Genomic DNA, 21,912 nt, shown 5'->3' with positions numbered 1-21,912 from the left:
TTCTCTAGCTAAGTTTATAGCTTCCAAACTTATATGACTTGAATGATTATCCATTAATATCAGTAGAGGGTTTTCTTTAGAAGCACTTAAGTGCATTTTTATGTGCTTTAGTACTTCTAAAAATAATTCCGCAGTCATATAGCCAGACTGATGAGCCAGACCAATGCTCCCTATTGGTGCACCATCTAAGAACCGGTCTTTTATATTCTTCCTGGGGAATATGAAAACTGGAGGTATTGCTTGTCCAGCGGCTGTTATAATTCCGCACATTGTAACATTTTCACCGCGTTCTTGAGAGGCCACAGCTCCTATTTGTTTTTTTCCCTTTTCAGCTATACGTTTGGGTGGTGGTAAGACCGTGGGTATACCTGTCTCATCTAAATTTATTATCCTTTCTGGCCTTCCTTTAAATTTATCTAAAACTCCAATGTAATTATCAAAAAATAAATCCACGTTGGATTTGTTAAAGGCTGCATCTCGTGCTATGCTTGTATTTTCAGGTTTTCTAAGAGATAAATCTCCATGTCGTTTCATAAATGAATATATCCAGTCCTTTCCTGCTATCTTATTTTTAGTCCAATTCGAAGGAATTTCTATTTGTAGAGCACTACCATACTCAAAAGCTAGGGTACAAGCCTGCTTGTAAGTCAAGCCATAATGTAATCGAGACGCCTTCTTAAGATAATTGACAATGTGTTCATCAGAAAATATTTGGCGACCTCGAAATTTATTGACGCCAGAAACATTCAAGCTAACAATTTCTAACTCATCTTCGTTACCTGAATCATCACCAGAGGGTATATTAGCATCTTGAAGGTTCCTCTTAGCCAAAATGACTCTTTTGTGAAGCATACTTTTTTTCAATTCATATTTCTCTGCAATATTTCTCAAGCTTCCTTTTTTTCTTAGGATATCCTTTATTGCACGCTCTACAACTTTTTCATCAATATCAGCTCTCGCCGTTTTTCTACTGTAAGTCCTCATCTGAAACAAAAAAGCGATTTTTATCACATGATTTTTGGAAATATAATCATTTGTGGGGTTAGTGTGGACAGCTGATGATTTGTCCACACTAACCCCGAACGCCATGTTTGACAGTAACAATGGAATGACGTTTCGAAAAATGATAATTTTATCTCATTCCATATCAAATTTAGTAATTAAATATTCCAGAAGCCATACACTAACTTAGGTATACAATTAGTTCAATAACTTCAATTTTAGTATAATTTTACTTACCGTGTGAAATAAATGGATACAACACACAAAATCACTTTCTGTCACTGGCGGCCATATTATAGAAAATATTTCAACCAACTTTTACGTGGTGTTCGGTGGCGTTAATAGTCACTTCCTGAACAGACTGGGCGGCAGATTTAAATGCGAGTTTTTAAATAATTAACTATGTCCACACTAACCCCATGTCCACACTAACCCCCCTCTCCCCTAGATATTTTGAAGTTGTTCGTTGCACTACATGGTCATAATGAATATGAAGAGTCGATTAATAAGGGTGTGTTTTTAGAACTAATTGATTACGCTAAAACTATAGATTCCACACTGTCTAATCAGTTAAAAAAAAAAGGAACGAATTTTAAGTGAAATAAAACAAGCTTTATTTATTGTATTAATGATACAGAATCCAACAGAAGTTTCTACACAAACTCAGGCACTATTAGTCCTTCGTTACTTCTTTGGCGAAAAATTACATAAGAGGTTTTGGGGTTTTTCAAATCTGGAAAGTTAAGATACTGTTGGAATATCGACCTGTGTTTTGAAACAAATTAATCCTATTTTAAAAGAGTCGTCAGAGAAATTAATTGCACAGACTAACGACGGTCTTGTATAACTTGTGGACAGATACGGGAAGTGGGAGTAATGTTAAAACCCGAGAAAATTACAATAATGCGCATTATATATTATTGTTACGCGCACCAATTTAATAAATTATTGCAAAATGCGATGCCAAGCACTCATAGTGTCCGTATATTTTTTGGTAACATAGGCGGTATATTCGCATTTTATCTAATTTTCCGGAGAGAACAACAGCGTTAAAACAAATTATGAATAAACGAATTGAAAAACCATCGCAAACACGATGGAATTTTCATTCTAGAGCGATACAAACTGTGTTTGAACATCGAGACAGCATCCTGGAATGTTTTGAAAATATTGAGTTCGGAATTCCTAAAATCTATCACACGGAGGCCATAGTTTAAGTCGATGGTTTAGTTAAATATTGACAGTTTTAGTTTCATTCTAAGAATTAGGCTTTTGTTTAGTACCTATTGATTTTTTGTATTCACGAATCAGCGTCCCCCTGAACAAAATTATCACCAGCCGCCACTGTAAATACCATTTAATATGTGTATTAATGTATAAACGTTTCTTTTAAGGTATGGTATTATGCAGCTATTCAAGTATTTTTCTCGTCCACTGTTGGCTTCGGATCATTTGTTACAAATGCTGGAATCATTTACAATAAAGTTAATCCATTTTGGTAAGTAACAAAGTTCTTATTTAAAAAACCTTATATAGGAAAGTTATTTATTGAAGACATTGGTTTTTGTACTGTTGTAATCGCTCAATATTGAATTCCTTATTTTCATGTGAGCAGAAGCTAGCAAGGCCGAACTGGCTCAAAAAAAGGCGCCAATCTTAGTTCTAAACAGAAGGCGCCAGGTCTCCTAAGCTTTTTAAATCAAACTTTCTCACTGTCCCTTATACTCTGTTGTACTCCCTGGATACTCTAATAAATTTTTAAAAAGTGTGAGTTATTTTCCAACTGCTTCTACAGGAGAATCTAGTCGTTCTATAATATATGGTAACAATTCATCCTATATAGAAGAAAAGAATCTGGCTACATATTGACATAGTATTATACATAAAATATAAAAGTTATACATTGAGTGAATGGATTCCTTGAAGGGAAATGTGGTTTTCAGGATCATTTTAGTTTATTCGCTCCGTGCGTGACCATGGTAGGGGTACCTTGAAACGATGCCAGCGTGCGTAGCGACGAAATATGACAAAATTGGACACTATCTTTTTACGCATAAATTTTATCAAAAATGTGTGCAAATACATGTTGCGTATTTAGTTGTGCTAATAATAGCAAAAATAGTAAGTGTAGTTTTTATAGGTTCCCAAAGATTACATATAAATTAGAGAAAAGAAAAAGATGGATCCGTGCTATTAATATGAAAAAGGAAATATCACATAACGTCATTTTTATGCAATTGAAATATTTAAATAATTTACCTTAAATGATATTTTATAAGGCTTCAAGCTAACTACAGAGTGCCTGATGACTTTAGCTTTTATATCATAACTTTTACTATTACTGTTTTTAATTATATGCTCTTTCACGTGAAAAACTTGATTTGCCAGTACTAGATTTTTAATTTTTCTTTTCCGTTTGGGCTTAAAAAGATATATTATGATGAATTTTGAGACACCCAGTTTTTAATCCTACATTTATTTTGTATATAAACTGAAAAAATATAATTAAAAAGTTAATTATTAATAATTGTCAATTTCGCCTGTATTTAACAATGTCAAACATATGTCATTAATGTCATATGTTTAACCTGAAAATTGGTAGGCCCAACCAAACTGTCAGATGAAGGTGTCGCGTCAGTCACGCACGGAGCGAATAGAGCTTTCCTGTATCTGATACCTTGTAGTCGTTAATATAAATAAGACTAACGTACTGAGACCTGAGGATGGGGCATATATTCTAAGCCCTGAAACCGGTAGCCCAAAATTTACCATCATTAAATAATACAATCTACTTAAGATTGTGAGTATTGACTCACTTCCCATATACTGGTATTATGAAATACATTGGCAACCTTTTAATCACTTAATTAATAATTGTAATATAATATATCTTTTATTTTTTTTATGTCACACTAGTTTATTATTGTGTTTTTATTGCTTAGTTACCAACTACGTAATAGTGTCCTTTATGTCCGCGCTGGCATAAAGTGTACTTTATGGCCCGCACAGTTTCACTAATGTGTTCAACATGGTTTTCTGTCATCCAATGCTGTAATTTTTCATATTCCTTGTCGTAGGCATCTCTCGACTTATGTGGTAGTAACTTTCGCGTTGCTTTTTCGGCTTTTTTATAAATTTGGTTAGGGATCTCAAAAATATTTTGCATTTTCACGGTTTTAGTTTGACACGTTTGACAGCATTTCCGTAGCGTAGCAACATAACACGGACGATAGAATATCTACTAGTAAAGATATTGTCAAAATGAAATCGAATTTTCGGATTTTTTAGAACATATTTATTTGTAGATGCAATAACGAACTAGGGGCCAGAGGCCCTCGGGTTTGTGACATCGTCGCCCTCTGGGCATAAACATCTATTTAATACCCTTGGTACATAAATAACTATTAATATGCCCAAATATTGTAGTTTTTCATTGTTTATTACTACATCTTACCATTTCTAGTTCTTTCGTAATCCTTTTAAGGGTTCAAAGTTTGTGATTTTATATATTCGATTGATACCCAAAATCCGTTGGTAACAGTATACGAGTGAAATACGATTTTGAAATGAAATTTTTTTCATGAAATCTTCTGTTACCGTTTATGATTCTACTACGTAACGTTTAAATATTAATACATACTTCTAAATCATTTCTATACATAGAAATTATCACAAGATGGACATATGGATATAATTATACGAAACCGAATTGATTTCGTTCTGGTAAACTAAGAGAGTTGTAAGACTGACTAGTTGGCAGAAACACTAAACAATACGCGTACTGATAAACAGATCGAACGACAATATTGGACGACATACAATACCGCTATTTACTTTAAACTAAAATCCCTTTAAAACGAGACCTACAAGACGGCTACTAAAAATTTTAATTAAGTAAAGACTTCCGTATTGAATATTTTCTATTTACCGGTGAAACTAGATGTAGTTGCCTAAGTGCTGAATTAAAAAGAAAACGTCCGCGATTAAAATTCTAACTTGACTGTATCTGATAGAGTAACTGTAAATGTACCACGAGTAAGATTTCGTCATCCCCAAAATCCTTAAACTGAACTATACCTTTTTTGTTTTAGGACTGCTATTGGATATTGTACGATAAACATTATTTTTGGTATTGGTTCGACTATTATCTCCCAATCTTTAGCGCATCACACAAATGTAAATATAACAGCAAATAAGGATGACATAGCAGAACTGATGCTAGTCTCCGTCATTTACGATATTGGTAGTGCGAGCACTGCCGCTGACAAAAAATTATGGATAATTGTTATATTTACTTTATTTATATTATCTGGATTTATAACTATGGTAAGTTCTAACTATTAAATTAATTTAAACGTTATTTTTATAAAAGCACAAAACATCTAACTCCACTCCTTTTACTTCTGGCGGGCGAACGAAATTGATCCCAAGGTCCCAAAGTCTCTAGATGAGACACCCAAACGGAAAATAAAGTGAAAAATTCCTATCTGCGATGCTAAAGCTAAGCGAGCACTTGGTCGGGACGGTACAGTACGGACGATACACATTTTAAGAGGACTGAGGCACTGATTTCGTTCAGTACAGGACGGACGGCCGGTAGGAACTGCTCTCGAATTAGGAAGTATTCCGGATGAAGCAAACTGTAGAGTTCAGGGTAGTTTTGCACCAACCGAATTAGTTTACAGACATCCACCATTATCAATCACTTAAACAATTTAACTGGAATGACAGAACATCCGTACCGATCACTGCGCGCTCTTCCAGAACAGCTAATAAGTCATCGGTACGTCGTGTCGGGATGTCCTAATCGTACTGTTCTGACTGTGACATTTAAGTGCGCACATTACAAGTCAAATCAATGCTAATGTTTCTTAAAAAATTCCAAGCGTAAATTTCCAGATTTACCGTCCGACCGTGCCGTTCCGACCCAGTCCGTTGGATCTTAAGCGCGATATTTATTTTTAACGCAAAATGACTTCATCATTATCTCGCCTATCTTGATTGAAAACTCAGATATATTAAAATCGTGTAAGATGACGAGATAAGAAATAGCTATTAATTTCGCTTAACAGCATTTGTTAACGTAAATAAACAATTGGATTATGTTTATTCTCTTTTAAAGAACTAAAACGCAATTCGAAATGTTAAATACAAACCTTATGAAATTTATATGATAAACAGAGTGGACAAAAAAATGCTATAATTTAAATGTGATTTTTAGTATCGTGTAAACGGAGTGTAGCAGGGAATATTTTAAACATTACTCTAAATCTAAATATGAATTATTATTTTAGGCAACAATGACCTATACATTACTGAAAGCCATAACTGTCGGAAGTAGAGCAAGACTGAGTTGGTGGCAAGCCAGTATTCTTCTAAGTGCTTCTGGATTTATCTTTGGATGCGCAATTTTACTTAAAGAAGACTTTGACATCGTTCATCTACTAGATCACTACATCGTCGGAAATCTCATCCTGATAACAGCAATTTTAGAAGTATTAACATTACTGGCATTTTATGGTAAGGAAATATGCATTTGCTTTTTTAGTGTGATAAATATTTGCTTTAGTTAATTTTAAGTTGTTATAGCAATCTTAAAAAATTGAACAACAGCAATCGTCAATTAAATCGTTGCAACGGTGATCTAAAAGCAAACTCAGACCTAACTAAGAAATAATCATTGTGAATGTGATATAACCGAATTACTTTAAATGATATTTCTAATGATTAATACAACCTATACTATGACAATGTCAAAAATGACTATTAGAAAGCAGAAATCCTCGCCAGTACTTTTAAAAGTCATAACAATTCTGCCGTTTATAATGTTTAAGTACATTTTAAGTGTGCGTTTCATTAAAGCTAGTGCTTTCGCGATTCTTCAAGCCGCGTTAAGCCGTTTAGTTTGTTTGATTTTTCCATTGCGTCACGACCATTGCGGCCCTGCGACGTCAAGGTCTGACTGCCCGTTTAAATTCAGTCTCTAGTCGCTATTGTCCATGTGGCCATGAGACTAACTTTGTTCTATTAAGGATGTTTAATGTAAAGTCCATACTCAGTGGTGGTTCTTTGACAGCGTGGTCATAATGTACAAAATAAGTCGAACATTAGACTTTTAGAGAGTGGTCTACTTTTTATGTAAATTGTATAAATTTTTTTTGTAAGTAGAGTATTTTATGTAAATTCTTATATTCTCTATAGACATAAATATTTGAAAAAAACAAAATGTTGACACTGACTAAAATTAACCAACGCGCAACTTCTATTTATCGCTTGATGAAGGAAAATGCTCATGCTGCATATGATAAGTGTTTAATTTGAATAGGATAACAATTTCAACATAAAGTCCTAACTTAGCAGATTCAGAAACCCATGTTATGTCCATTTTCATACATATATGGACAAAATGTTCATATTGTGATAAATACCGGCTCAATGGGTACCTAATAATACTACAATTTCTGCAAAATCCCACAGTCTCTTTTGTTAAAGAAGAACTGAGAACACTTTTTTAAATACAGGAACGATTTCTCAGATGTCGCAGCAAAATGCTTTTCTCGTCCAAGATCCAAATCAACTAATATGCACCTCGCTACAAATATACAAAATCCTCGGAATTTGCTTTGATGATTCTGTTAGAAGTAACGCGGCTCAGTTTTATTGTATTTATATTATATATGCTGTAATAATTCTTTTATACTTTTAGGTGTTGACCGAATCAGATCGGACTTCGAGTTTATGCTTGGACACATTTTATCTCATTTCTGGCTTATATTATGGTGGACCGCACCAGTTGTTCTGACTGGCTTGTTCGCATGGGGAATGATAACATTGCCATTGGAGGGTATTTACAAAGATGATCCAATCTGGCTGTATGGTGTTGGGTGGGGAGTTGTTTTAACAGCCAGTTTACTTATATTCATCACTGGATTCTGCGTAGTTAAAAAACAGGACGGATATACATTCATAGAGGTAAGTATTAAGTATCTGTATGGCTCCCCATCATTTTTATGTCTATTAGAACGTTTGTATTGTGTTTTTCAATCGAGCTATATGTAAGTCCTGTTTGTGTGTGTGTGTGTGTGTGTGTGTGCGCGTGTGTTTGTGCTTGTTTATTTGATCCAAATGAATTGTTTACTTTATTTGGTTCATTTAACAGTTTTTTGCTGGGCTAGTCATACATTTTTCATCGAGAACTTATGAAATATTAATTGAAATGAGAATGACCTTCATATATCAAGAAGATTGAAAAAAGTGAAAAAATAGTTCATAGTCTGATTGCGCCTTAGAGAGCCCTACATGTTGAATTTTAGTAGATTCAATATTTTGTTGACCATTTACCCCGTGTATACTCATTTTTAATGTTGACTATATTACTTGTAACGTTTGATTTGTTTGCAGAGATTTAAAACGTCATTCAAGCCCTCAAAGAACTGGGGACCAAAGGATCCAATAAGCCGACACAATTGGGTCCAATGGAACAGCAAAGCTCAATCTGGCGAAAGAGATTTTACATTAAAAAGAAAAGGCACAAAAGACTACACCAAATCCATAAAACGAACCAAAAAGCTAGCTGTAGCTGAAGCATTCAAAGAAAAGGAGGAGAAACTTGAAAAGCAAAGCACCAATACAAGCAATGGCACTAACATTTATTCTGAACTAAACGAATCCAACAACATACATAAAAAGCCTCATCATAATGAAAGACCTCCATATAGAGTTGTTTCTCTTTCTGATGCAAATTTTGTTCAGTTCAACGGCAGGAAAAATCCGTTGGCAAGAAGAGAAGTAGTTTCGATGCCTGATGAATATGGAACGTTTCGAAAAGGTCCTTATGTTATAGAAGATGAACAGCTTGACCATGTATGTTTTAGAAAAATAAGTGATCATGAAGATGCCACAGAATTATAGTTGTATTTATATTTTGTATAATAAAATTTTATATTTTTACCATCACTTTTCCTTAATATGCCCTATTTTAAAATATAGCACATCAGGTAATGAAATATGTTCATTAGGGCTTTAAATAATTTAAGAATAGTAAACGGATAAGAATAGTAAAACAAGCCACGGGCCTTCTAGACGTGGAGAGCTAAATTATGCATATATATATATATATATATATATATATATATATATATATATATATATATATATATATATATATATATATATGTATATATATATATATATATATATGTATATATATATATATATATATATGTATATATATATATATATATATATATATATATATATATATATATATATATATATATATATATATATATTTGTTTGCGAACCTTTTCTATTTGTTTTAAACGTTTTAACATTTGGCATTTCATTCCTCAGATAGCTGTAGCTTCCTCCGTGGTTAGTGTTAGTTGTTGCCCTGGAAACGATCAGGGTCGTCTAACTGTAATGTCACAAATTGGTCGCATTACTCCTATAGTGATCATTTCCCAAGTTAACATGCTCCTTTTCTAACTTGCCTAACATTTCTCGCCTACTCGATGCAGCATCATCTAGCATGATCGCTACCTGATTAGGTTCTTCATACATCACAATGACTTCATTGTTCCTTCTTATAGTAATCCACCCTGTCCATGAACAGCTTTGTAGGTTCTTAAAATATTTCCCTCCCATGTAATACCACATGTCTTACTACTGATATCTGACTGTTGATATTCTACTCAGCAGTTGCTCAGTTTTTAGTAAAATTTAAACTGCTAGATATTAATGCTTCCACGTGGGTGTTACAATCAGTCCATACCCCAATGAGTATATCATGACACTTGTTTATTCCCCATGAATTCACGTTCGTGACACATATTTAGAGCTTAACTTCGATAGTTAAAATTATATATACATTTATGAGTATATAAAACAAAAATAACAAAAAAAGGTAACTGTATTTATTCAAAATTAAGTAAGATCAATGAAAATTTTATAAAATCTTATTAATAATATGCTACAATTTCACTCATTCCATATGCTCAAGTATATCTCTCCTATTGCTCTTATCCAAGAAAAATTCTTGAATATTTCTCACAAGGACAAGTATTCCACTAAAGTCCTATTTTCATTTTTCTCAGGCACTCACATTAAAACAATTATCCCATGCCTTGGCATTTACTTGCTTAAGAATAGTTTTCAGCGACGTTCCAGGTCCTACCTCAAAAGTTCTTGGAAAATATTCGCCAGGATCTCTTTCATACACTGTATGCAACAATTGTTCCCATTTAACCGATTTTACTATCTAAAATGCAAAAAAAAAACAATTAAAATTATATTTAAAGTGGACTGTATAATTTCTTAACTCTATTTATAAGAACCAGGTTCGGTCTTATACCATATGAATCGTCTCGTGCATGACATATCTTAGTGGCTTTCTGTACGCCCATTTATACATTGTTAATGTTCATGTTAATGATATCGCTACTTTGGAAGAAGACCGTCTTATCTCAAAAGAAAAAAGTAAAAAATGGTCTGTTAGTAAACAGATTTCAAATATTCTATATTTTTTTGTATGATAACGTCATAAAGTTAGTTTATGGTTACGGCCGTCCGATGGCAGAAGTGTCGTTATTGATATTTGAAAAGTTGGTTCGACATTTTGCACAATATTGTCATATTTCAGTTGCTTCCCAGGTATCATGCTAAGGGTACGTACTTATGTTGTGGAACACTGCATCTTATTGAGTCAGTATTAAAAAATACACACAATTGAATATTTGCTATTTTAGCTACTTTTATTTACAGTCAAAATATTGTATTTTTACAAGAAACTACCTTAACGAATTTACAGATTATCCAGTTATGAAGCAATACTGCAAGCTGCATGTTCGTTCGGAATTAGCAAAAACTAAATTTTTTGAACCAAATTAGTAAGGAAGATATGAAAACTAATAGCGCGAATGGGGATGTGCATATAACCATGAACTTAACAATTGTTCAAATAAGCACAAATCTCAAAATTTGCTAGGTTTCAAAGCTTCCATTTGCTGGTAATGTAGTGAGAACGGATAATGACAGATTGCCTAGAAGAGCCCTAAATAATAAAACGGAGGATAGAAGATCAAAAGGGAAATAACGAAAAATATGTGACATAGTAGAGCAAAAATTGGTCAGTATTTAGGGAGTAGCAGTGCGTGGCAAGCAATATTGGAGCCAAAGATTACAGAAGGCTCAGTCCCAGGCCAAGTTAAGAGAACTAAAGAAACTGTGGTCAAAGGAAATGATAAATCAATGTTTTGAACTTCGTACTGTCATAACTTGATCAAAAAACAAAAAATTACTGTTCTAAATTTATAATCTTAACATCTAAAAAGCACAATGTATTAAAAAATAAAAGTTACCTGTTTTGGTAGTTGATGTTTAATGTGAGCTGCATCTTTATAAGCTTTACCATCTACACAAGAATATACTTTAATGACGGGATCAGTAACTTCAGATTTCTTCAAGGCTGCTCTAAACGTATCTACAGCAGGTGCCATCAAGGCTGAATGGAAAGCTCCACTAACAGGTAGCCTTTTAATCTTACGTAGTTTAAATTCGTTTAAATTCTTCTCTAGAAATTCTAAAGCCTTAAAAAACTGGTTGTTAATTTACAAATTTCTTTTACTTTTAAAACATTTTACTATTATATTATGCTACCAAATAAAAGTATGTTGGTTGAAATGGAAAAGATGGTCGAAAGTTTTAAGAAGGAACAAAAAATAAAGTCGCTTTTGTGTTGTATCAAAGTTACCAGCCTACTTTGGCTTGACCCAAATGTGGTCATCATTTTTAAGTGCTCAGTATTATTACTGAGCACTTAAAAATTATATTAGAATTAATTATGTCATTTAATTCTAAGTTCATTTAACATTTTGCATATGTAAACAAAGTTTACTCAGTTCTTACAACATAGAAAATCAACTAAATCTACATTAGCAATTAGACATTGAAACACCACTAAGAGAATTGCCAACTACCATCCAAAAACTAAAACACCAGGAATCAACGAAATCTGCTCTGAAATGTATAAGTAAGGTGGTGACCAACTTTTGGCAGCAATCTATAAACTAATAGTACTTATAGGACAGAACTAATTGATACCAGAGGAGAGGCTAAACGGAATAATATGCCCACTGTGTGAAAACGGTAATCAACTTGACTGCAATAACTATAGAGGCATTACTCTATTAGTATCTGCATATAAAATATTCGGCAAAGTACTTTTTGTCAGACGTAAACCCTTTACAAAGGATATTACTTGACATTACCAATAGGAATTGACTACTGGAAAGTCAATAATACACCAAATACGTATTGGACTTTCGTTTTAAACCAGTCGTATGAGGTCAATTAACTCTTCTTGGCTATTTGCAAGAAGGGCTGAGTCATGTGCAAAACGTAGATTGTTTATTTTTCGGCCGTTTATTGAGATGCCCCTTTCCCATCCTTCAAGCGCTCTTCTCATAATATACTCCCAATATATATTAAATAATTGTGGAAACAGTATATATCCTTGTCTGACACCTTGTTCTGGATGGAATTCGTTTGAGAGTGTGTCCAAGCACTTTAACTGTTCCAGTAGTGTATTTGTATAGTTCAGTTATAAGCGAAATTAATGTTGTGGTACGCCTATTTCTTTTAGTATATACCATAAGGGTTGCCATTTGACCTTGTTGAAGGCTTTATGATTATATCTATATAAAACGAATGTATAGTGTGATATTGAATTCCCTAGTTTTTTCTATTATTTGTCATATGTTCAGAAGGTGTTCTCTAGTACCTCTACCTTTGGTAAATCCAGTTTTCTCTTCGGCAAGGCAACAAGAGTGTGCGTTAGAATACAAGGAGAGAACTATACGTGCTTTAATATTAATAATGATCTAAGAAATGGAGATACGCTAGCGTGCCACCTCTTTAATACAGTGGCGGATATACGGGAGGGGAAAATAGGGAAATTCCTGCCCTCCTCCCTCCAATAAGGTCCAAAATTATAGAAAAAAAATTGTTGAAACATAAAAATCTATTATTTGATATGAAACTTAAACCGCAGACAGGCAAATTTAACCCAATAAACCTGCTAGTTGGGAAAATTAAAGGAACTTAAGTAATACATATTACTATTTCTGTCATTTTTTATGTCTTTTGGTTAGTGTTTGATTGGAAGGTGTCTAGATCCGGCCCTGCAAGGCAGTCAGGCAAATAAATATTTGACTAAATGGAACTATATTCAATAAATCGACACAAATTTTTGCATTCGCTAATGATATCGTTATAGTGGGCAGAAGTATGAGAGGAGACATAGTGCAGTGTTTTACAAAGTTTATGAACGCGGCAAGTGAACTAGGTCTGGTTGTACTCGTTGTAGGCAAGGAACGTAGACTTGTAAACGAAGAAAAACCAAATATATATTGGTTGTTAAAAAACCTCAAAATTTTTAACAGAGAATCCAAATTAACAACTGTACCTTTGAGCAAGTCAAAGAATTCAACTATCTTGGATTTTGAATATACTTGGACGAAGTAAAATGACGCATAGCAATAGCGAACAGAACTCTTCATGGTCTTCAGAAGTATCTGAGAATAAAAACCTAAACCGATTTTGATATATGGGGCTGAAACATGGGACTGAAAAAAGATTTTTGGGGCCTTAAATAAAAATGTCCTATGGCGTCGATTATATAACTTATATTATCACGATGAATTATACCAGCTATGCACACATTCAGATATAGTGAAATTTATTAAAGTACAGAGGCTAAGATGGGCTGGACACATTTAAAAGATGTCAGATAATGAATACATGAATATACTAAGAATATTAATATATAAACAAAGAGAGCAGAAAAAGTAGAGGACGCCAACATAGAAGACGGATTTAAGTGGCTAGAAATCACAGAGGTAATGACCTTTCTGCGAGCAGCCCAAGTTCCACAACAGATTGTCGAGCCAATGATGATGATGAAACTAAAGATTTTATACCGTTTTGTAAGTGGCTTTTTGCAAATGTTTCAGGTATCACTGATAATGTTCCGATATTACCGAAAATGTTTTTAAAAAAAAATTATAATCCTTTTGGATATTGCACTAGAAGTTTTACATTTCATTGTAAGTTTTTTTTAACTGTGGTGTACAGCCAACCATTGGGGAGTGTCTCTTTATAACAAATCCATTATTATTTAGAATATGTTATTTAGAAAGAATATGTTAGTTATACAATTGAACTTACCGATTCACTACCGGCAATAACTTTACAATGTGGAAATAAATAATTCGCTATTGTACATTCAGGTAGTGGATCTCCTTTGTCAACAGCCCATTGCTTAGCTTTTAGACAAGCTTGATTTAATTTACTGTCAGGTCCATACATTACTGTTGCCATTCCGCCTTTGTAAGCTTCTCCAGCTAACTGCATTGCTTCTCCTCGAATTTTAACTAACTGTAAAGCTGTAAATGAACGAATATAACATTTTATTTTTAGGTTTATGTATTTTAAAAAAGTGCCTAAACCTAAATAGGATAAAAAATGAACTAATATCTGACAATGGCACTACTTCATACACTGGACTTTTCAAACTTCATACAAAAAATATTCCACTTAATGTTAGCTATTCAACATAAAACCTCTCAAAATGCTTGGCAAATATTGAAGGATATATAGTAGGTACCAATCAAATAATATGTAGAGGACTCATGGGATTTCCATAAATTTATTTCAAAAGAATCTATTACAATAAACCACAAACTTATATCTCATGATTTAAATCTTTATACACTAACATCCAAATTGAAATAGCTTTAGAATGTGTCAAACAGAAATGGAATAACATCAAATAATTCACTTCTCTTCATCATGAGATTTTTAAAAGGTTATAAAACTCTAACTCTACATTTGTTCAACATGACAATGAATACTACTTTCTGAATTTCAAGGTAGTCATGGGTTCATCAATTTAGGGAAAAAATGTAAACTTAGTAACAAAGGTATTGGAAACATCGGTTATATCTAAATTTAAAAACAACTTACAACTCTACAAATGATATGTCAATAACTCCTTACTTTTTATTTCAATTTATCAATTTGACACACATATCACACAAAAGATGTGTTGTATTTTAGTCTAACTAGCGATTAAATTATTTAGCCCAAAATGTCATTTCCAAAATCTCAATCCAATTATAATAAAATATGTACATTGGAGATGAATCATATTAAAATTAACCAACCTATATTAACAATAAAACTGATATAAAAGACATCTCTAATATATGCTTGCCATTTCACTTGTCCCAACAATTACAATGACAGTTTTTGGGTCACTATAAAAAATTATATGTACTACATGTTTTTGTTGGTTTACAGTTTAATCAGTTATTCTTATCAACTTTGGCAATAATACCAAAAACGCAACAAAATTACAATGTTTGACTGCCACACAAAACAATTGCAAGAATGACAAAAGCACATGAATTTCATTTAGAATTGCTTTTGTTTAGAAGAATTTAGAACTTATTTTTCAGATCTGAATATCAGTGACTACCATATTTGTTGGCCAAAGTCAAAAAATTCCTCAGGGAAAGAGATTTACATGAAATGAAAAATTATTATGGCAAGTGAGGCATATTTGAGACTGAAGACCAAATATTCTAAAAAAAAAAGATATTGAACTGTTAAAGAATTATAGAAATAAATGTCAAATATTATTAGGTTTTTGTTGTTGTTGCATGATTTATTTATATACAATATTAAAATAATATACAAACCTCTCTCAAACCCTAGAGCTCCGGCAAAAACTAAAGCAGTAATTTCTCCTAAGCTAAAACCAGCAGTAGCCATACAATTTGCTACAGCATTTGGTCTTTCTTCTTTTAACTGTTCAATTGCAGCCAGTGAAGCAACCATAACAGCTGGTTGGCAATATTTTGTTTGGTCTAATTTACTTTTGGGGCCCTACAAATTTAATACATTTTATTAAAGGTATACCATTGGTAGTCAAGTCATATTGAAAATCAAACAATTTTGAAATAATCATAGATTTTAATCTATTGGATCTTAAATTTATCTTCTGTAAATAATACAGAAGTAAAAAATATATTTTTTGTATTAATATACCAACCAATGATGATGGCACAGCTCTCAGTAAAAACATAATCTTTTAACTATTAAAAAAGTTTATACAGCTACATGTTGTCTTTAAATTACTGTGTCTTAAGCAAGTCCATAAATCGTATCCCAATATGTTTCAACTCACTGAGTCAGCAATAGTTATATGTTCTCTTTCATACTTCAATCTCATAGTGATACCATTACACACTCACAAATGTTTTTTGTTTATAAATATTTCATTTTCATTTCATTTCTTAATGTTTCCCTGTCAAAAAAGTCATTCAGGTCCCATATTTGTGTTTATTGAGATTCAGATGCCATAATATTGAATGTGTAGGACAGTAAGTTTCAATTTCAATTTTCAACAAATCAATTTTTGTTTTTTTACATAAAAATATTCCTTAGTATCATAGAAATAATGTTCTAAAATTTTATTAAGAAATTCGAAATAGAAACGAAGTTCGAGCTGTATTTGTAACCTGAGCTAAAACTTGTTTTTACACAAAACCGCGCGATCCTCTTCACATGTGCAGCTGCAACTTGACAATTTATTTCTAAAACTTGTTCTATATTATTGAAATTTATTGAAAATTATTATTTTTTGAAAATCATAAAAAAGGCCTGGATCTGGTGGTCATTTAAAAGGCGGTCGAAGTAAAGGGAAGCATTGAAATAAGCATATGAAAAGAAAATTCAAATGTAATCAGTTTACTACAGAAAACAATTTTTAATTACTCAGTTACTCAGCAAAATTTTATAAAAATAAAAATTGGAGAAATAGCAACGAGTTGGTCAGAAAATATCGAAAGTATTGCTCAAGCCAATAGAAGAAGCAGCAAGACATCAGAAGAATGCAAAGTCATGAAACAAAAAAGGTTTGACCAACTATTTACAGCTTTCACTAGACAGTGAGGGCACCCAATATGCAAAAGGAATCACTGATTAGGGGGAAAAAATAAATATGGCTATTTTATTCCATAAAATTAAAGTAAAAATAATTTAGAAGCGTTTTTTTTCAAAATCATATTTTTCAAAACTGGGAGATGTTTTTCTCAAAATCCACTATATAGGTAATGGATTTTGAAAGAGCTATGACCTTACCTGTAAATAACAGGTAAACTTGTGTACTGCATCGGCATGAATCATAGCTCTTGTCAAAATCCATTACCTCTACCAATCTCAGTAAACCAAATTTTTTTGATACTTTATAATATACTAAAGTATATTATAGTAATACTAAAGATACCTCTAAAAATTTAAAAACCCATCCCATCTTTTTAGTACAGGGGTAAATTTACCCCCAAAACAGGTGTTTTTTCAAACTTTAAAAAAATTGTTACAGTGGGGCAAGTGTCCCCCAAATTAAAATGCATCTTTTGGAAGATGTCCTCTGCAATGGTGAAAAACAACTAAAAGTGTCAAACATTTTTTTGTATACCTCAAATTCTTTTTAACAATGAAGAGAAAAAAATATGACCATAAATACAATAGTTTTTTTTGTTTAATATTCAAAAATTGCCTTTTTCCAATTTAGAAAGTATAAGTCCCGTACATTTGAAATATCTCAATGGCATACCATCTTTTCTTTAAATTATCTGCTATTACCTGCATGTGCATCAATGATGAATATAAAATTCTTAATCATATGGTAAAAATGCACAATAACTACCTCTTAAAACTCGCCAAATTTGATTTGCATATCTCGATCCGTTTCAGAGCAATAAATGATCAGTTTGTCAGAAAAATTTCAACACAATGTATCTTGGAAAACAAAGCATTTGTGGACATACATTTATAAAGCAAACTATCATTATTTTTTCATGCAGAATCACTTCCTGAAGATTGTTGTAATTATTTACTAAGACAATGGACTAAAAATTGACACTTTGAACCTCTGAAACTCAGAAATAATTGACTTCTGAGTCTTGGGGCACTGAGAACTTTTGATTAGAATGACGAAAGTAACCTCCCTGCAAAGTTTCAGCCAATTAACAGAAACTACTTTTACATAAGGACAATCGTAATTCTCAAAATTTTGTTTATTACCAATAAATTATGACAACATTGTAAACGAACACCCTTCTCTTAGAGCTCCACTCCAAGTGCTCATGCCCACAATGTCATAAAATTGGCCACATGTCCAACAAATGTACATTTTGTTCCTATATTTTTAGATTTTAATGAGCTGGCTTAAGCTATCTTAAATACTTCTTTATGCAATGATGATCTCTTATTACATTGTTGTAATCAATAAATAAATTAATAATAAAGCACAAATAAATTTCAACATACCTCTAAGCATAATTTCAGTAAATCATACCCAAGAATGTAATTCGCTAGTTCAAAGAGGTCCTTAGCCATAGGAAATTTCATTAAACCTTTGGTCATTCCTACAAACTGAGCTCCTTGTCCTGGAAATATTATAATAGACGCATCCCTTGGATCTTTCTTTTCTTTTTTGTAAAATTCACCTTGTTTTCTTATTTTGGTTCCTTGGGGATATGGTAATGTGGCCCATTGTTGCTTGTATTCTTTGGATACGTCTTGAAAAGTAGAAGAATCGTCTAATAATTTTTTCAGGGGAGAATCGTTTTTCTTTTTTGAATCACAGAAAACCTGGATACTGGTGAAAATGTGTCTAAGATTTAATTGAATGCTATCAAGTTCATTTCTTTTTAAAAAATTAATGTTTAACCTTCTAATCATCTTGATAAGCACATTCCGATTAATTTTAAACTAATTATAAAATTCACTATTTATTTTCAAAAAATTAAATATCTAAAATTACTTTTTATATTAAAAAAACAAGTATGTATTTTTAAAATTTCGGCATAAAATTAATCCATCTGATCCATCATAACCTAAAATTTTCTTCTTTTCTGATAGCATAGCTAAAGATAGAAACTCTTGAATTAGCTAGCCAGGAAGTATAAAATATAAAATTGTTTCGTGTAAATAAAGAAATCTAAAAATAAGAGAATATTAAGCATAATCTGCATAATAGCAAAAATAAAATCAATTTGAAATCGACGACGTCTGCAAAATAAATAAACTCAAATCAAATGCTCCTTGAATTGTTATAGCAAGGTCATTTGTTTTAACAATCAACAAGTTAAAAATATAAGTAGCGAGTAGCTCATATCGTAGTAGTAAACGTATCTGTCCCAGAGACAGGGAATCCAGCAAAGACATCGACCCGTTTATTCCCCACTAAATGTAAATGCCCGGGCATCTATGTTAAATTAGTGTTGTAGGTTATTGCATCAGCAGTTAAAGTGCTTGCCGAAGAAAGCCCTATTTTTTACCTGAGTTAACTAAGATACAATAATTATGAAGTTCAAATGTTGTAAGAATTAAAACTAGTTTTTTAAAATCCATTTTAACACTTCTAAATTCTTGTTGTCTTCCCATGACTTCACCTCATTAGAGTTAAATGATAGAACAATTCTTGTTTTATTTTCTTTAAGCATTCTTGCAAGTTCTATTGATGTATAATTATAACAGAAAAGATTGTGTCCATTTTCCATAATATTCTTGTACAGTATCACCTTTGCCAGTACAAAGTTAATTACATATCCGTCCTACTATACGTACTACTGTAAGTAATACATACTTTATACATCTTTTACACCATACTTCGGCGCTTTAATTTTTGTACAATAAACAAACAATGTGCCGAATTGTGCCGAAACAATAAACGTCCTCCACAAGATATATATTCATGTACGATCATATTCCCTCGGAATTATACAGTTTTTGAAATCTTTTAGTGTAGAATTATCTAATAATGGGGCGAAGTTTATGTAGTCTGTCTGCGCCTGTATATTTAGTATTATCGACGATATGCCAAAATTTTAACAAAATTAAAAATATATTACGAGTCATCGCTGAACTAATAAACTTATTGTGAAATAGATGATCTTTGAACAAATAATGTTGCACTTTTGTAATACTAAAAATTCCCATGAAGAGGATGCAGGCAAAAGATTTCATCATAAGTAACCAGTTAGCACTTTTTCAATCGAGATTTTGGTTTTACATGTTTTTGTAGTAAATAGAACTTCTGCATAGCGATTCGTTTCTTAAACGATGACTTCCATTAGGGTATCATCCACCAATAATCTAAAACAATCAAAGGTGTTTTTGCATCATCCTGAATAATTTAAACTGTTTTTTTTTACAAAGCATTGGAAATATTATTTCATCAGTTTCACTTATTTCTGACGTTTCGTCAATAATGGTATCTTGGATAATTTCCGCAGTAATATTTTGTTCCTAATTCTCTCAGAAACCATTATCTTCTACCATAGATAATATAGATAATCTGAATTGGTCAGATCTGATGAATCTGAGGTGGGCATGAAATTTCTATCTAAAACTGAATCATCTTAATCTTCATTAAAACTGTCTGTATCACTTAATTCATGCCTAGCTTGAGCTAGTTCTACTAATCTTATACCGCGAGACATTCTATAATCCGACTCTTATCGTATTTTCTAGCAATGTGACAATGGGTCACTGGTATCTCGTATTTCCGGACTTTGTATCGCATTATAAAAATAATTATCAACCAGCAATGAGATATGCAGTCGATTAGGGTCGTATGATCTCGAAACCGTAAGACAACTGAATATATCCCGATAAGAATTATAACTATGATACAAAATTACTCTAATATTTCTTTTAATTCCAGTTAATTCAAAAAGCAGAATAGTTTTCTATCATAATAGCTTTACAATCCTGCGTGGGTTCTAGCCTCAAGAATTTCTCTCCAGTCGTCCCTATCCATCGCCCTTCTCCGCCAAGCACGTATTCCCATATTTCTCATCTCTTCATTGATATTATCAAAGAGCTTTGTTCTGGGTCTGTCTCTTCTTCTCTGACCAATGGGTCTATCAAAGAGCGTTTTTCTGGCTGGGTCGTTTTGTTCCATCCGCATTATATGTCGTATCTACCTCAAACGTCCATTTTAATATGTTATACGAAACATCCTAACATGTTATCATTACTTTTTGTTGAGTCCAGAGTCTAGGTTTCTAAACCATGTTAGGACTGGGCGTATTATTGTTTTGTAGAGTTTAATTTTTGTATTTCTCGATATAATTGTGGATTTAAGGTGGAGATTGAGCCCAAAATAGCATCTGTTGTCCGTGCAAATTCTGCGGTAGTATTATTTTCAGTGTTAATGAGCGCTCTCAGGTATACAAATTCGTTCACTGCTTCGATTACGTCGTTTTCTATAACAAGTGGTCGTAGGATTTGGGGTTGCGTGCTTATTTTCATATACTTCGCTGTTGGTGTTTATTATTAAACCCAATTTTTAGCTGATTCTTTTAATGCTACATACGCCTCTCGTACAGCGTTTTCCGTTCTCCCAACAATATTGATATCATCAGCATAGGCAAGGATTTGCACTGATTTATTACATATTGAACCAATGTTTGTGATTTGTGGCATACGTATTACTTTTTCCAGAACAAGATTGAACAGTATAACAGGAGAGAGGGTCTCCCTGGCGCAGCCCGTTATTTGTTTTAAAAGGTTCAGACAGTTCCCCCTGAATTCGTACTCTACATTCAACTGTTTCAAGAGTTAGTTTTGTTAAATTTAAAAACTGATTTGGTATTCCTAGCTCTTTCATTGGTTTGAACAGTTCTCTTCTACTCACCGAGTCGTAGGCTGCTTTGTAGTCTATAAATATGTGATGAGTATCTATGCCATATTCCAGTGTTTTTTCTAAAATGTGTCTCTTTTTTTGTGTATGGTGCAAAGTATTCCAATATTCCAATCATTAAGGAGTGATTTCTA

The 21,912-nt window shown here is 32.6% G+C and overlaps 2 protein-coding genes across 4 annotated transcripts in view; one reads left to right on the top strand and one right to left on the bottom strand.

Annotated features, from left to right (window-relative positions):
• The window catches only part of blot (solute carrier family member bloated tubules), a 133,596-nt gene extending 124,644 nt beyond the window's left edge, over nucleotides 1-8,952 (top strand). For all 3 annotated transcript variants that reach the window (XM_072541004.1, XM_072541005.1, XM_072541006.1), the window contains 5 exons: nucleotides 2,397-2,500; nucleotides 5,094-5,328; nucleotides 6,297-6,522; nucleotides 7,709-7,974; nucleotides 8,404-8,952. In XM_072541004.1, coding sequence (XP_072397105.1) covers nucleotides 2,397-2,500; nucleotides 5,094-5,328; nucleotides 6,297-6,522; nucleotides 7,709-7,974; nucleotides 8,404-8,913 — 1,341 coding nt within the window. In that variant the 3' untranslated portion in view covers nucleotides 8,914-8,952. The remainder of the gene's footprint in view (nucleotides 1-2,396; nucleotides 2,501-5,093; nucleotides 5,329-6,296; nucleotides 6,523-7,708; nucleotides 7,975-8,403) is intronic.
• A 950-nt stretch (nucleotides 8,953-9,902) lies between these two features.
• Nucleotides 9,903-18,970, bottom strand: beg (malonyl-CoA-acyl carrier protein transacylase beg). The gene is made up of 5 exons (XM_072541003.1): nucleotides 18,397-18,970; nucleotides 15,762-15,948; nucleotides 14,227-14,444; nucleotides 11,361-11,588; nucleotides 9,903-10,261 (listed from the first exon to the last, which is right to left on the bottom strand). Exons 1-5 carry the CDS (start codon nucleotides 18,808-18,810, stop codon nucleotides 10,094-10,096), a joined length of 1,215 nt encoding a protein of 404 aa, XP_072397104.1. The 5' UTR covers nucleotides 18,811-18,970; the 3' UTR covers nucleotides 9,903-10,093.
• Between the last annotated feature and the right edge of the window lie 2,942 nt (nucleotides 18,971-21,912).

This window comes from Diabrotica undecimpunctata, chromosome 8 (genome assembly GCF_040954645.1).
Source record: "Diabrotica undecimpunctata isolate CICGRU chromosome 8, icDiaUnde3, whole genome shotgun sequence".
Classification (NCBI taxonomy): Eukaryota; Metazoa; Arthropoda; class Insecta; order Coleoptera; family Chrysomelidae; genus Diabrotica; species Diabrotica undecimpunctata.
Note: the sequence above shows the minus strand (reverse complement) of the source record. Positions and strands in the feature narration are given on the sequence as shown.

Excerpts from the sequence above, each read along its gene's own strand:
- beg (XM_072541003.1), bottom strand. The coding sequence starts at position 18,810 with ATGATTAGAAGGTTAAACATTAATTTTTTAAAAAGAAATGAACTTGAT. Across the intron at positions 15,949-18,396 it reads TACTGAAATTATGCTTAGAG|GGCCCCAAAAGTAAATTAGA; the intron begins GTATGTTGAAAT and ends TTAAATTTGTAG. Across the intron at positions 14,445-15,761 it reads AGCTCTAGGGTTTGAGAGAG|CTTTACAGTTAGTTAAAATT; the intron begins GTTTGTATATTA and ends GTTCATTTACAG.